General features: G+C 54.1%; 5 protein-coding genes across 5 annotated transcripts; 3 read left to right on the top strand and 2 right to left on the bottom strand.

Moving 5' to 3' along the window:
• Nucleotides 1-554: 554 nt before the first annotated feature.
• G647_00643 (uncharacterized protein) lies at nucleotides 555-4,635 on the bottom strand (the record flags this gene model as incomplete). The annotated part of the gene is made up of 5 exons (XM_008724046.1): nucleotides 555-1,997; nucleotides 2,049-2,245; nucleotides 2,296-3,862; nucleotides 3,908-4,040; nucleotides 4,088-4,635. 5 exons carry the CDS (start codon nucleotides 4,633-4,635, stop codon nucleotides 555-557), a joined length of 3,888 nt encoding a protein of 1,295 aa, XP_008722268.1.
• A 1,016-nt stretch (nucleotides 4,636-5,651) lies between these two features.
• G647_00642 (uncharacterized protein) lies at nucleotides 5,652-6,996 on the top strand (the record flags this gene model as incomplete). Its single annotated transcript, XM_008724045.1, has 3 exons — nucleotides 5,652-5,847; nucleotides 5,910-6,059; nucleotides 6,113-6,996. 3 exons carry the CDS (start codon nucleotides 5,652-5,654, stop codon nucleotides 6,994-6,996), a joined length of 1,230 nt encoding a protein of 409 aa, XP_008722267.1.
• A 968-nt stretch (nucleotides 6,997-7,964) lies between these two features.
• On the top strand, nucleotides 7,965-9,023 carry G647_00641 (uncharacterized protein; the record flags this gene model as incomplete). The annotated part of the gene is made up of 3 exons (XM_008724044.1): nucleotides 7,965-8,009; nucleotides 8,084-8,138; nucleotides 8,245-9,023. The coding sequence occupies 3 exons, from the start codon at nucleotides 7,965-7,967 to the stop codon at nucleotides 9,021-9,023; spliced, it is 879 nt and encodes a 292-aa protein (XP_008722266.1).
• A 596-nt stretch (nucleotides 9,024-9,619) lies between these two features.
• Nucleotides 9,620-13,266, bottom strand: G647_00640 (uncharacterized protein; the record flags this gene model as incomplete). Its single annotated transcript, XM_008724043.1, has 6 exons — nucleotides 9,620-9,817; nucleotides 9,963-10,143; nucleotides 10,251-10,257; nucleotides 10,314-10,424; nucleotides 10,709-10,978; nucleotides 11,031-13,266. 6 exons carry the CDS (start codon nucleotides 13,264-13,266, stop codon nucleotides 9,620-9,622), a joined length of 3,003 nt encoding a protein of 1,000 aa, XP_008722265.1.
• Nucleotides 13,267-13,803: 537 nt separating this feature from the next.
• On the top strand, nucleotides 13,804-14,433 carry G647_00639 (uncharacterized protein; the record flags this gene model as incomplete). The annotated part of the gene is made up of 1 exon (XM_008724042.1): nucleotides 13,804-14,433. The coding sequence occupies one exon, from the start codon at nucleotides 13,804-13,806 to the stop codon at nucleotides 14,431-14,433; it is 630 nt and encodes a 209-aa protein (XP_008722264.1).
• Between the last annotated feature and the right edge of the window lie 270 nt (nucleotides 14,434-14,703).

Genomic DNA, 14,703 nt, shown 5'->3' with positions numbered 1-14,703 from the left:
CCAGGCTATTGGCCACTAGGTTGACATTGACTTTTGGATCTCCCTGATTCTCCGCCACAGTCTCTGATAGAATCTGTCAAATGGGAATCGGATTTAGGAGTTGTACGTTGTAGACTGTTGTGCGAAAGTGGCCGGCCGAGGTGATGAGTAAGTGGTGATGGTGGGGCAGTGAGAGGAAGGTGAGAGGTGGGTGAGAGGCCAGTGAAGGCGAAGTGAAGGCGAAGTGACGTATCGAAGGGACAGACGGATTTCACGCACGTCGGCAACGAACGTGTGGCTTGGCGGCCTCGATCGAAAAAACCTGGCGCTCTCAAATTCTGCCTTTGTCTCAGCCGTGACTCACAGCGGTTAACAGCTAAGGTACAGTAGTCCTTATAGAAATCTCAGGTCACAATGGCATGCATCGAGTGCTTGGCCAACACGCAGTTGCCGGCTACAAAAATCCAGGGCACGGATTAGTATCGTAGATTCCTTGATTCGAGTCTCTCTCAAAGCTACTTGTCAAGACCGTGCCCCTCGACCTGTAGTACCCTCGATTTGCCCTTAGTCCCCTGTCATGGCCGAGGTGGATATCTCAAGAACTTTCTCATCCAGGCGATTGCTACCTCGACCGGCTCATCTGTCGCTGCCAAAGTTTCCCGGACCAGAGCATTGAACGTTTCTAGCCGCGGTGAGCCTTTCAGGACGTTCCGCAGGTTGTATGGTCCGTCCTCAATCATCATGAGCAGGCGGTCTCCACGCACATGCATGTCTTTCGGCCTGAACGGGGGAGGCTTCCACAGATACGTCTTACCATCTGCATCCCTTCTCTTCATCGGCACAGCCGTGATCGCCTTGCGGTCCATATAGCTCATTTCCTCGATGAAATGAAGCAGCTTCCACTCTTTGTGCTTGAGCAGCGTGAAATGGAACAGTGTCCCGTCCATGGTGGCGCCATAGAAACGAGTCCGCTCGGTTCTCGGAGACCCGTGGGAGGAATCAAGCCGGAAACGATGGATATGGCCCGGCATTTTGGCGTGGAACAGAGGTGTCGCGTTGGAGTTTGCCTTGTTCAAACCTGAGAATCCAACGATATCAGTGCCAGCCGCGTCAGCAGCGGCAAAGACAGCAGTTGAAAGGTCCAGGACGGCGACATCTTTCGCGTATCTCATTCCGGCATCACATTTATGTTGGCACAATCGGTCGTTCCGGTCCACGAGAACGAACAGCGAGTGCTCCCGGGTAGCCACGCAGATGAGCGAGCCCTGACATGAGATGGCATTGGCCATTGAAGGAATCGCATGTCTGGACAACGTCTCCCACCTGCGTGTCTTGAAGTCGAGGTGGCGCAGTATGATCTCTTTCCCGCAAGCAATTAGTAGTGACGACTTCTTGTAAGCACAAATCGCCGTAACAGGTTGCTTGTCGTGAAACGCGACTTTCGCGTCGGCGTCAGGCTTGCCTTTCCCCAACGTTTTAGCATTGACACACACAACTCGGCCATGCATTCCTGGCTGCTCCAATGCAAGGACTAGCCATTCGTAGTGAAAGACATCGTCCGTGGGTCTCCAGTCGATGAAATCGTGTAGGATGGCGCTGCTGTCTCCGGTTACGATGGTCGAGAAAGTGACATCCTCACCCTTTCTCCCAGCAGGATAGCTTAGATTGCGCGTGACGAGTTGCAGTCCGATCTGCCGAACTTTCTCTGACGGCCGATCTGTGGCATCTTTCTCGCCCGGCAACAATGGCACGTTGGTTGGCCTCCGCAGTGGTGGTTCATAGGGATACCCTTCCTTGGAGTAAGCAACCGCGAATTTCTCCAGAAATTGGGAGTATAACAATCGCTTCGGTACGCCGTCGAAGTGCAAATGCCGGGCTATGCCGTGCTCTTGAGCCACAACGGAGCAGAACAATATCTCGGCTTCAGTAGCGCAGATCAAGAAACCTCCAGGCTGCTCATATTTGGACTCCAGCTTAGGTATCCGGTGGAGCGCATTGACCAGCGGCAGGGCAGATGGCTACTCATGGTCAGTCCGTGTTGCTCCGGCCTATAGAAAATGAAGACTCACGTTGGTTCGATCTACCACCCAGATAGGCGAAAACGTGAAATCGACAACAGCAGAGTTCGCATGTAGTGTGACACGGTAAATTGTATACTCGCAAAGGACCAATGCTGAGGGATTTCCAGAGCCATCAGGACGGCCCCTTTCCTCAATGATCTGCACCGCAGTCGCGCCTACGCGGAAAAGCTCGTCACAACGTACGTCTGGTCATCACGTTAGCAACCACATTTCTTCTGGACATTGTAGCCCCTACCTATCCTCGTTCCGTTCTTACTCTGTATTTTGAGTTCTACACAGAGTACAGTGCCTGACCGCAATCCGCACAAAAGCAGCGTGGGACCCACGAGATGAGGACCCAACGCAACCAGGGATGACACCGCCGCATTGTTCGCTTCGGGATGGAGATCTTGGATTCGAACTTCAAATACGGGTTTCAGGTTTTCGTCGTAGCACAGGAGCTCGCCAGTAGCCGTGCCAATCACAACCATTCGGCCATGATGTGTTTGCATGCAGCATATGCTATTAGGGATATGTTCCAGCCGCACAAGCTGCGTAACGTCGAATTGAGGCTGGCCATCATCTGCGGTATCGACCTCGATGATACAGAGATCCAAACCTGTATCGCATGCACGTACAGCGGCGATGGCTGCATTATCACCAACGGAAATGGTCGCATGCTCAATTGTCGACTTGAGGTGGCGCAGTCTGGTAACTTGGTCGTCAGCCTCGACCAAGATTGCCCTTATGCCAGCAGTTGTGACCTGTATGACTATATCTTGATTGAAGACCGTAGCGGCAAGGGTTGAGTGGTCGAAATCGAACCCGGGATGGCTATCCGAATCAGTAAAAGAGATGTCCTGTGTCTCGAGCTCGAATGCGACCATAGACGAACTTGCCGTATGGGACGCCAGCAGTAGGACTTGACTGATTCTTGGTAGTTCCAGACTGAAAAGCCGCTCAACCAGGGCGGCATTGGGAAACTCCATCTTCCATCCAATTTGGGCTTCGAACCCGTAACGGATCTCCGAAACCTGACCTTTCCGATCATGTGGTCCCGAACAGGTGTAAAGGCGGCCGGGCATTCCCTGCTGCGCCGTGATATCCTCGCCATCCACAGCTATCGGAGGGCCGGTGATAATGTCGTTCAGGGGTGCAAGGGTTTCGATGGGTTGTAGACGCTCGGGTGATCCTCGTGCGGACACGTGGAAAACGCCTCCATCAGTCATGCTGCCGCCCACGACAAGAATATCGCCGCCTTTCCCGGGCGGGCCAGAGAGCATGCAGAAGGCTGTATCAACGCTGAAACCAAGGTGACCGATGACGTTGTTCGTAGAAAAGATCTTGCTGGAGTGTTTATCAAACAAGAAGTTTCGCAGCAGCCCGTCTTCGCGAAGAAGTACAATGTCATCACGTCGTTGCAGGTAGTGAATGTGGCGTCGAGGTCTCGACCATTGGACCCATTCTAGCGGCTCTTCGTTGTCCTTAGCGAATGCACAGTTGACCCGCTTCGTTTCCGAAGATTGGACATTCTCGTAATAGGTAATGCTCGATGGCATAACAACCATGTATGAATAGGCTCGTGTCGAAGGGATTAGCATCGTGGGTAGTTGGTCCTCCTGCAGCTTGCGCCCGCTACAAGACATATGCTTAATTGTCTTTAGTGGGAGACGAGTATCCCACGTCAGCACGTATTGGTATATTTCTTTTCTTTCATCGCCAGAGTAGGCCAACAGCAGGAGCACGACCTTGCTGGGGTCAGCATCAGGACTTGGTAAGAAGGACATCAGAAGGAATTTCCCATCGACCGTGATAAACCGTTGCTATCACCGTCAGTGTGGCAAATTGTATCGCAGGGAGATACTGACCTCTCTGGCAGGACAGAAGGAGGCAGGGTTCAACGGATCCCAGCCGTCGATCTCAGCTTTGATCTCATCCAGGCACCGTAACTTGAATACTACCACGTAGCCCGACGGCGAAGCAACCGCAAGAGCTCGAGACCTATTTCCCATCAGATGAATGGCAATAGTCAGCTGAGAGAGCCCTACTGAGGATCGACTGCGACATCGCGACATTCGCTCGAGGGCAGATCAGAGCCTCGCAGAAAAGGGCGCTTTGCAAAGACCAGTTGAGCATCGCCAATGCTGTTTTCTCTGGCGTAGACGTAGATCATTTCGTTGTCTCTGGTCACGAGAACAAGAAGCTGCGGTGGTTGCCCATCGCCCACGGGCTGCCCACGAATGCTGAATTGTTCGAGGTCACGCTCTTGCTTCAGGATCGCATCGACCACAGGGATCGTCTCCAAGTCGGCAGAGATGACCTTGGCATCTGTGATTGTCGTTCCAAAGTCGAGCTGTGCGGTTGTGTCGACCAGCTGTCCACTGTCCTGGAACTCATGGAGCTGGACAAATGTATGTCCGACAAAGACGACATCGTTCTTGGACGGGGAGCGTAGCCTGGCAGGGAGAATCCATCTGATGCTCGAGCTCGAGGTGAGAGTCCGGGACAGGATACCGACGCGCTCCTGGATGGGCGGACGATCTTGTGCTGGATTGTTGCTCCTGCCCTTGCGACCACGGTCGCTGACAGTCGCCATGATCAGTCAGGCGCAGCCAGACTGCGTGACGAACGACTCGGGGGCAGCGATGTTCACAGCAACTAGGCTTCTCGAGGGTGACTAAATCTCGACGCTCAGGTGAGGTAACGAGACATCAGTCGCAGCGCACATGTGTCAACGTCGCCGGTGGGGTGAAAACTGGTGTTCACGACGAGCGTGACTCTAGGAGTGGTCTCCCTTATGTAGCTCTCCAAAGGGACATTCTGAGTGCATTTGACCCGACCTCTCTCTGCTGCAATTCTCCCAGGTTTCATCGACGAATCATCAATCCGAATCCGGGGTTGGCAGCGAGGACCGTTACGGAATGGAATGGCGAGGGGCAGCAGCTGGAGCTGCGCACCAATTGAATTGCCATCAGTCGCATATCCCGGAGCCTGGCTCTCTCAAGGGGGGCGGAGCTGCAGAACATGCGTGCATCGAGCTAGTCCGAGACGTGGAAATGACAAGAGCTACACGAGGGCATCAGAAGGGAAAGACAACAGGATCTTGCAGCACAGTCGCAGGCAGCCAAGTACATAGACGAGATCGCCCTCAGATTCGCCCCCGCCAGAGCGAGGCACTCGAGGCACTGTAGTTACTGTAAGCGCTGCCGCCAAATGCATGCATGCTTCAAGGACATCGTCATCGAGCAGCGGCGACATGTTTTCAGCTCTTGCTAGATAGACACGCAGGATGCACTGAACGAACACGGTCGCTTCGGTGTGGACAGAGTTGACACTGGCGGCCAGGCAAACAGGCGCTTTTGTACGACCTGTCACATTGTCGTCCACATCAAAACCATCCCCATGCAAGCATTCACCGTCGAGCGAAAAGAGGGTCACACGGGATATTGTCTTCTTCGAGCCTATTGAAATCTCGACGTAAAGGGCGGCGAACATCTGCCCGCGCATGCCATCGCTTGTAGCTGCCCGATCCCACGCTCAATCTACCGGCCGAGCGCAGACGGCGATCGTCCGTCTGGGTGAGAGGGCACGATGCAGGGCGGCGCCAGCATCATGGACACGGCTGTCAGCGAGAAGCCACTGACAGGTTCCATGGCGTCGGCTGCAAAGCTGTCACTGACAGATGCGGACGAACACGACAAGAGGCAACGCATTGAGCAAGCTTGCCGCCAACAGGATGTTCGAGCCCTGATTGAGCTTGCGAGCTCGACTGGTGGCCTGTTGGCGGACGACTTGCGCCGCAAAGCCTGTATGTTCCCCCTTGCTCGTCCACCCCTCGTGGAACTCGACGCTGATGCACGAACTGCAAAGGGCCACTCCTACTGGGTTTCGCACCTGAGGATTCAAGACCGGTCGAGCAGACGCGGGCAAATCAGGAACACTGGAGAACTTTACCACGTCACCCCGACGAGGATCAAGTACAACTCGACGTTGATCGTGCCTTTGTATATTACCCTAAAGGTTAGTGGTCCCTCCCTCCCACGCACAGGGTATCACGGTCTGAATGCAAGCAGATGAATCCGAACAGTCACTGGAGACCAAGAAGGCAGAGCTCTCCGATCTGATCGTCGCGACCTTGAGAACCCACCCTATGCTCTCCTACTTTCAGAGCTATCATGATGTCGTACAAGTGCTGTTGCTGGTGCTTGGGAAGCAACAAGCCATGGCTGCCGTTCCACGCATCTCTCTATGTCGCCTTCGGGACTACATGCTACCGACTATCGCCCCTGCAAGAAGACATTTTGAGCTTGTATCAGCTGTTGTGAAGGCAGCCGACCCCGAACTGGCAAATCACATCGCCCAAGCTGAGAACATCTTCGCGTTGTCGGCGACTCATTCCCTGTTTGCGCACGATATTTACAACTACGGCGATATTGCCCGGCTTTACGATTTCTTACTGGCACACGAACCAATAATGAGCATCTACTTGTTTGCAGCGGTGACAATATCACGCCGGTCGGAATTGCTGGAGATGCCTCCTGAGGAATCCGACATGCTGACGTTCGTGATATCCAAGTTACCGCAAACCTTTGACATCGACGCCCGCGTCCAGGATGCCTTGGCTCTGTTCCGAGACCATCCACCTCAGACCCTCCCTGGCTTTGTCTGGTGGCGCCTGTCGCAGTACAGTGTGCTCAAGACCTCGCGACGTATTGAACACCCTCAAAGCCTTGAAGAGGCTGAAAGTTTCGGCCGAAAGCAGATCGAACAGCTTCACAGGCACGAGTTAATGGAGAAGAGAGCCCTTCTGCTTTACAAGTACAGAAAGCCAGCAACATCTCTCGCTGCCATGCTCATGGTTGGTGCATTTGCCGTCTGGCTGAGAAGGAATGGGCACGACAAGGTGTTCTGGTCTGTCGTTGCCACCGCATATTCGTCCCTGTCCAGACAGGGGTAGGCCAGGGTGAGAGTCTGTGTACGAAAGTATGGGCTGTCTGTGGGTTACCCGTGAGAGGAAGAACGAACGTCCAGGTGGATGAAGTCGATGAAGTCGATTGGCAGGCTAGGAAGAGTGTTACCCTCCCATTCTAGCCTGACCGACCGCTTACTCCTTATGGCGCGATCGAGACATTTCGCGGCAGAACAGTGAAGGGGGTTAAGGTGAGACGTCTCAAGACCAATACTTTCTGTTTGCGGAAAGAGGCATCAGGACCGGAGAAGTCCAAATTTCAATATCAACGAGAGTGTCGCCGCAAGCACTGGACACGAGTGCCTACCATGTCGGCGACCTGCGTATTGAAAGGTGACCCCCCGGGACATTGCCACTTTGTGGGAATGGCCGAACAAGTCAGGCACACGTAACCTAGGACGCGGTGAAGGAGCGAGTGCGCATAACAACAGTCGCACCCGATGTCTCAGACACGGAGGAAGCAGGAATTCTGGCCACTGAGCAGTTGACAGGGCCGGGGATCTCGATCTTCCCGTCGGTATGGAAGATGAAGGGGGTGGCGGTCGACGGTTGCTGTTGGAACCGCGCAGTGATTCCGCCGATGGCAGTAGCTTTGCAACACAAGTCTGTAGTAAGAGTAAACTCGACTTTATGTGTGTTGACCAACAACACTAACCGACCGGTCACTCACGGTGGGCGCATGGCATCGTGGGCACCCCATGCATGAACCCTGGAGGCGAGAACGGCTGAAGATTTGTCATTACAGCAGAGTACTGCCAAAGTTGGGCAAAATTTCGGCGTCATTACATCTGTCATCACACCCGCATTTCTAGGTACGTACACGTACAGTAACTCGGACGGGCAACGTGTTTTGACGTGCTCCAACTCCTCACCACCGAGCAGCCGCGCCTCGTGCTCCCTCAACACTCGCTGCGCATCGTCGTCTGAACTGTTCCTCGCCAGTCATCCGCACAAGGATGGCGAATCGAGGCTACGATGTCGTCGTCGACGTCGACACAGAGGTAGGTGCCTTCCACCGAGCCACCGCAGCTCACTATGAATCTCAAATGCGCACTCAATATCTAACCCGCAGCAGGGCGACCTAGGCCACACCGACCTCCAAGACGACGACCTAGAATTCCACTCGTCAAGTGCGTCCAGCCTTGCACACGCACCCCTCTGGCATCTGCTATCCTGCTACCCTCCGAGTTCCCTGCGGACCTGACACACTGACACACTGACACTGTTATATTGCAGACTTCGAATCCAACCCGTCGAGCCAGCGCAAGATCCAACCGGACACGCCCTTCCTCTCCACCGGCAGCGGCGTCAACAACCTGGGCGCGGCGCCCTCCTCCTCCTCGACCTCCGCCCAGAAACACATGCTCTGGTCGCTCTCGTTCTACGCGCAATTCTTCGACGTCGACACCACGACCGTGCTCCACCGATGTCGGTCTGCAATCCTCCCGTTCATCCCGAACACGCCACCGTTCCTCGACATCATGGACGGCAACCCCGACCTGTACGGCCCGTTCTGGATTGCCACGACCGTCGTGGTCATCTTGTTCCTCACGGGCACCATCAGCCACAAGCTCGCCACCGAGGGGAAGAAGCACTTTGAGTATGATTTCTCGCTGCTGGGCGGTGCGGCCGGCCTGGTCTACGGGTACACGCTGTTCGTGCCGCTGGGGCTGTGGGCCGCGCTGCGGTGGTTTGGGGCGCAGTCGCTGGAACTGGTCGAATGCTGGGCCCTGTACGGATACGGCAATCTGTTCTGGATCGCTGTGGCGCTGGTGTCGTGGTCGCCGCTGAACGGGCTCAACTATGCCCTCGTCGGATTGGGCTACGCCGTCAGCGTCTTCTTCCTGGTCAAGAATCTGTACCCCGTGATCAGTGCGACGGAGAAGAAAATCAGCCAGGTGCTCTTGGTGGCGGTGGTGCTGTTGCATGCCGGGTTTGCCATTGCCATCAAGGTTCTATTTTTCAGTCATATGAGTCCGGCCAAGGACGATGACAGCAAGGCCAGGTTATTCTAATGCGCGACCGAGGGGAGGCTACGGTAGGATATGGCGCTCTGTTTAGGACCTTGCTACATGGACCAGGACCGGTATCGGGTCAGCCAGGCTGCCGATATAGTGTATCACTACGTATCATGAGGTTTCGGCGCCCGTGTAATCATGTGCCTCCAAAGCGGACACCCTGACGATTTGCCTTTCTCATTTATTGGTCACCCACAGACGAGTGTCCTTGAGTATCCCTCTTCCCTACACTTGCCGAGTGCAAACGGACTTCTTGTGGGCTTGGGAGCATTGAGGAAGAACTGACTGCCTGAGCTAGGTAGCTCGGTGGGTGACGAACACGAAGTGATGGCGCTTTGAAAATTTGATGCATTGTCTACCGCCCTGGGACTACCCCGTAGCCTGTGCACTTCATTCCTCTCAGTCCACCACGACGCCGTCGGTATCCGGTAACATCGGTTTCAGCAACAATGCCTGCTTGCATGCAAGCATTCTTCTGCCTCGACTCATGCTCTTCATGATTTTCCGCGGCTCTCATGACACATAACCCAGGTCCCCCCTTCTCTCGAAAAGTTCTTGCTCCAGCACACACCACGCCACACCACAACATACCACTACTTGATCTTCTTCTTGGGACGGAGCTGGTTGGTGTGACCGCACTTCTTCTTGCGGCAGTTGGTCGCTCGCGGCGGCAGCCGGGCGTAGCACTTGCGGCAGATCATCTTCTCGCAGTTGTATTTCGACGCGAGGGCCTTGAGGGACGGTTCGATGATACCACCTCGGAGGCGGAGGACCAAGTGGAGAGTAGATTCCTGTAAAAGGGTGGGGAGTGTCAGCGTTTGGATCGACTTGTCATAGCATAGCGGGACAACTCATAAAATATCCAAAGGACTGCAGCCAAAAGAGAGAAAGAAAAAAGAAGCCATAATCGAGAAGCAGGAATAGAGACAGACGCACCTTCTGAATATTGTAGTCGCTCAGCGTCCGGCCATCCTCGAGTTGCTTGCCCGCGAAGATCAATCGCTGCTGGTCGGGTGGGATGCCTTCCTTGTCTTGGATCTTGGATTTGACATTGTCGATCGTGTCGGAGGATTCGACCTCGAGGGTGATGGTCTTGCCCGTGAGGGTCTTGACGAAGCTGTCGTTGCGTCCATGTTAGATCTTGCCTCCCCCGAAATGCCGTTCCCCAATTTCGAGCGCAGAAGGAACGGATGGGGCTCGACGCCGGGTCAGAATAGAACTTACATCTGCACTAGAACAGGGTCAGTACGGGGATGCGATTTGCTTGGAAGGGCACGCAGAACTTACTCTTGACAGGATCTTCTTGGGCACTGGGTTCGTTGGTGGTGATGTCGGCGGAGGGGCGACAGGAACTTGCTTTGATTGTGTGATTCGGATGCCAAGACCGGATCGGAAAGACTTGTACGAGGAAGGTTAGCCGGTCGGCGAGGCTGCAAAAAAAGCCTCATGAGGCTGTCACTTTCTTCTAGCATGATCTCGATGATGACATTAGTCACACCCAATGCGGACCGAATTCGACCTTAAGAGAGTGATTCTCAGTCTATGTACCAAGCTATCAATCTATAGCTCTGAATTGGAAAGGTCTTTCCCGTGGCCAACCACTCAATCTACAGGCTCTTCCTCCAACAACAATTTGAAACTGAACGGCTCGAAGGGCACACCTTCGCCCACGAAATGCTTACTCATAGCTTCCACCCAATGCAGTCGGAGTGAATGCAACATCGCGCTCGTGCCTTCCATGACGCACAGGACCGCAATCGTCAACACGAACCAGAAAAAGAAGGTTACAACAATCATGACCACGCGTGCTCCGGCGCTGGCGGCGCCAAAGGCATTAGCCAGCGTCATATCCCAAAGCACAACGGACAGTTGCTGATGTGCAAGAGACAGTGCCCAGAGACGAAGATACGAGGCTGTGTGGGAAACGCAATTGAGGCAGAATTCAATCGTGTCTGCGGAACATGTCAGCGGGTAGTCCTTGCACAAGAGGATGAACGGGCTTACGGATTGTCTGGTGGATCATGACTTCTGAGAACTCAAATTCCTCTTCTTCATCATCTCCAATGTTCTCTGTGATCATGGCACCTTCATCATCATCCTCGCTTGGTCGACCATTCGCGTGCCGGTCATTGGCATGGTGGTTGTCACCATCGTCGTCCAGATCTGTAGCATGCGTGACGCGGCTCGTATCACCGATACCACGGTAGCCCTGGGCAGCAGTCTTCTGATGTTGCCACCGCAGATACAGCGGCTTTAGAAGGAGCAGAACAGGCACGTTGACAACAGCAATCAAGAGCAAGAATACTTGCACGCCTGCTTGTCCCGAGTACAGCTGCTCGCCGTCCTCTACGGTTCCGGGCGCCAAGAACATTTGAATCAGCATGTTGAGCAGGGAAGGTGGATTCCGTCCCTCTGCTGACCAGTCAATCGACCATTTGAAGACGATGCAAAAGCTGAGGTAGCCGAAGATTGCCTGGAAGAAAATCATCCCAGGTACAAAGTTGCCCCAGATATCGATGGGCGACTTGAAGTGACGGGCGTTGATGTAGGAGAAGCAAAGAGCGTAAGTCATGTGAGCCCAACCCATCAGGATGGACAACTTCATCTTCAAACTGTTGCTGAAGAGCAGATCATTTTCGGACCCGTGCCACGCCCAGTCCAGACCGAAGGGATATCGATAGCTGCCTTTGAGATGACCGGTGACTTCAGGGCGTCCATCTTCAGGGTATTCCCATGCCGAGGCGAACGGTGTGAAGGCCTTGGAAAAGACGTCGTTGTAGATGAGACCCGTGTACATGGAGAAGATACCCATCATCAACATGATATATCGACCATAGAAGGCCATCGCGAAGAGTTCATCCTGCTTCGATCTCAGAAGGGGCTTCTCCCAATAGATCATGGCGGCTGCAGCCATTGCCATCAAGCAACCATGACCGAAATCACCGAACATGACGGCGAATAGGAAAGGGAAAGTGACAATAGTGTAGAGGCCAGGGTTGACTTCCTGGTATTTCGCCGTCCCGTAGGCGTTAATGATGGTCTGGAAGCCTTCGGTGAACTTGTTGGTCTTGTTATAGGTGGGTGGAGTCTTATTGGTTTTGATCTGGTTGACGATAGTAGGCACAGACAGTCCAGCGCGATCATTCACATCTTGTAAGGTGGCTCGAATCTGTGGCAGAGTATTGGTAGGGCACCAAGCCTCGGCGATCAGGGTCTTCCTCGCCTGATCGTACGAGCACATGTTCAGAGCGTTGTAGACGGCTTTCTCTTTCTTGATAACAATCAGCCATGCAGCAAGGGATCGAGCAATAGCACTGAGCTCGGCATCGAGGGTGTTTTTGGTATTGCGGAGGACACTGGCAAGGTCGCTGAGGCGGGTATTGACTTCGTGGATCTGGTCTCGGCGGAGGTCACTGTTCTCGTCGACGTTGTAAAGGTCGGCACCGAGCGACTCGGAGATCTTTCTGATCTTTGCAATGATCTCCTTGCCATGAGCGAAAATGACGAAGACATTTTTCCTGATCTCCTCATTGTTCTCCGGGTTGATGATGGGCTCGGGAATCTCAGACTGGTTCATGTAGAGATTGCCACGCAGGGTTCTCCACAAGATGCGCTCAAAGGCGGCCAGTCGCTCACGAGGGATGACTCCTGCGACGAAGCCAATGTTCATGACTGCGAAGCTCTGCTGTTGAGCGACATCGCCATTAGCCCTGCCTTCTTCAGCCTCGGTGTTGCGCAGCAGGGGGGCATCGTCATCATCGATACTCTGTCGGATATCGTCTGTCTGTCCATGTGCCCTGTCAAAGAAACCTCCCGCCTCCTTCAGAACCCACCGCCACTCGGTTAGCTCGACCTCTCGCCGCTTGAGTGTCTCGTAGCTGTCGTTCAGGTTGCTGACGCGTTGTTCGAGAGCTTCCGATCTTTCCGCAAGTTCGTCAATCTCGCTGGCCTGTGGTGCTGCAAGCATATTCTCGTCAAAGTCCCAGTGGCTCCGCATCTCGATGCCCGACTTCTCCATCTGAGACTTGAAGTAGCGCAGTTGTCGCTCAACATTGTCCAGACGACGGATTTCCTTGGTAAAGGTTCGCTGGAATGCCGTAGTTTCCGAGTTGAGGTCGCGGAACTGAACAACTCCAATCTCGCCCAGAGCAGAAACGACCTCCCTTCCTATCTCGTTGGAGATATAGAGCTGCGTGAGCGACATGCTCGCCGAGCGAAAGAGCGTGTCCTTGTGGGCCATGCTGGGCGGTGGAGGGAGGAAGACAAGAGCCGCCCAGGCCCAGGTGAGAGTGAAGCTGAATTGTTCGAGAGCCGCGAGCTTTGATGGCGCTCACTGTCGGGTTGAAGGATAAAGCTGAGGCCTGTTGCAAGGTCTTTGGGTGCGCCTCGATGATGGCAACTCGCAGCTCAGGTCCCTGGCCTTGGCACGCTAGTCCCGCTTAAATGTTCTGCCTCGAGGAGTAATACGGCGAGGCTTAGAGCATTAGACGCAGAGGTATGAGGACAGCCACGACAGCGTGACGGCAGCTCCAGTCACCAGCCGAACGCGCCACATGGAAGCGACAGGAGACGAGGCCGGGCTGAACATTGCAGTCTCATACCCCGCAATAGTACAATACGTCGAAATACGAAGCGTCGACTCATCGCTATACTGACTCCTTCGAAGCCGTAAGATGGTGCTATTGACACTGTGCGCCGTTTCGATTTGAGATAGCGACCAACTCTTTACTTCGCGCGGAAGATCCTCATCGTTGTTGAAGTGCTCTTTCGCGACGAGATGTCTGTCCATGCCCTCTCATTCTCTGCCCAGCATAGCTTCTCTAAACAATCCTCTAATACCCTAACACTCCTCCCTGATTTGGGCGTAAAGGGAGACTGCCACTGCGGCGAAACGGTACAACATCGCTCAAGACTGAAAATCAGGCCACCGCCAAAGAACCTCCGGCAGGTACATCTGCTCGACTTGGAAATTCTCGATGAGCTCAACGTGAAGCCGGGGGATCTAGGTGAGAACATCACGACCACGGGACTTAAGTTGTTGGAGCTGGGGACAGAAACGAGGTTGCACTTTATGTCTTCGGCCGCGATGGCCAACGGTACGACCGGAGGCGACCTCGAAGACAGCGGACTTGGATCTGGAAGTGTTCTGAGTGTTGCAACTCGGGAAAGATCGGAGGCCGCTGATCATCCCGTGCTGGTGGTGACAGGGCTGCGGAACCCGTGTCCGCAGATCAACCACTTCCGTTCAGGGTTACAAGAGCGGTTCATCGAGAGGGATGAGCAGCGTACAATCGTCGCTCGAAAGGCGGGTATCATGAGCACTGTTGAAGTTGGGGGAATGATAGAAGTGGGCATGCGGATCGTGGTCGAACAGCCGGCGGTGTGGAAGGCTTTGGAGTGTGTATGACAATGATATCGACTGGAGCATGGACCTTTCCTTTCAGGTGGTGCCTCACAACTCATTCTATGTTGACTGTTCTTTCAGGCAGGCCCCTGGACAAGCCAGTGTTTCAGAAGAGGCCAGTGGTGCTCGAGGCGATTTGAAGGGAATTTTCGTGAATAGGCCCTGCTATTATTGGGTATCTCTACCGCTCCCCGCCCTTCGTTTTGTACTACATGACGAATGTCTACCTTGCTCTGGTTGCGGTCAATGGCTTCTTAAGACGTAGTCTTCCAA

The sequence above is a fragment of the Cladophialophora carrionii genome (assembly GCF_000365165.1).
Source record: "Cladophialophora carrionii CBS 160.54 unplaced genomic scaffold supercont1.1, whole genome shotgun sequence".
NCBI lineage: Eukaryota > Fungi > Ascomycota > Eurotiomycetes > Chaetothyriales > Herpotrichiellaceae > Cladophialophora > Cladophialophora carrionii.
This window is presented reverse-complemented; position numbering and strand designations above follow the sequence as displayed.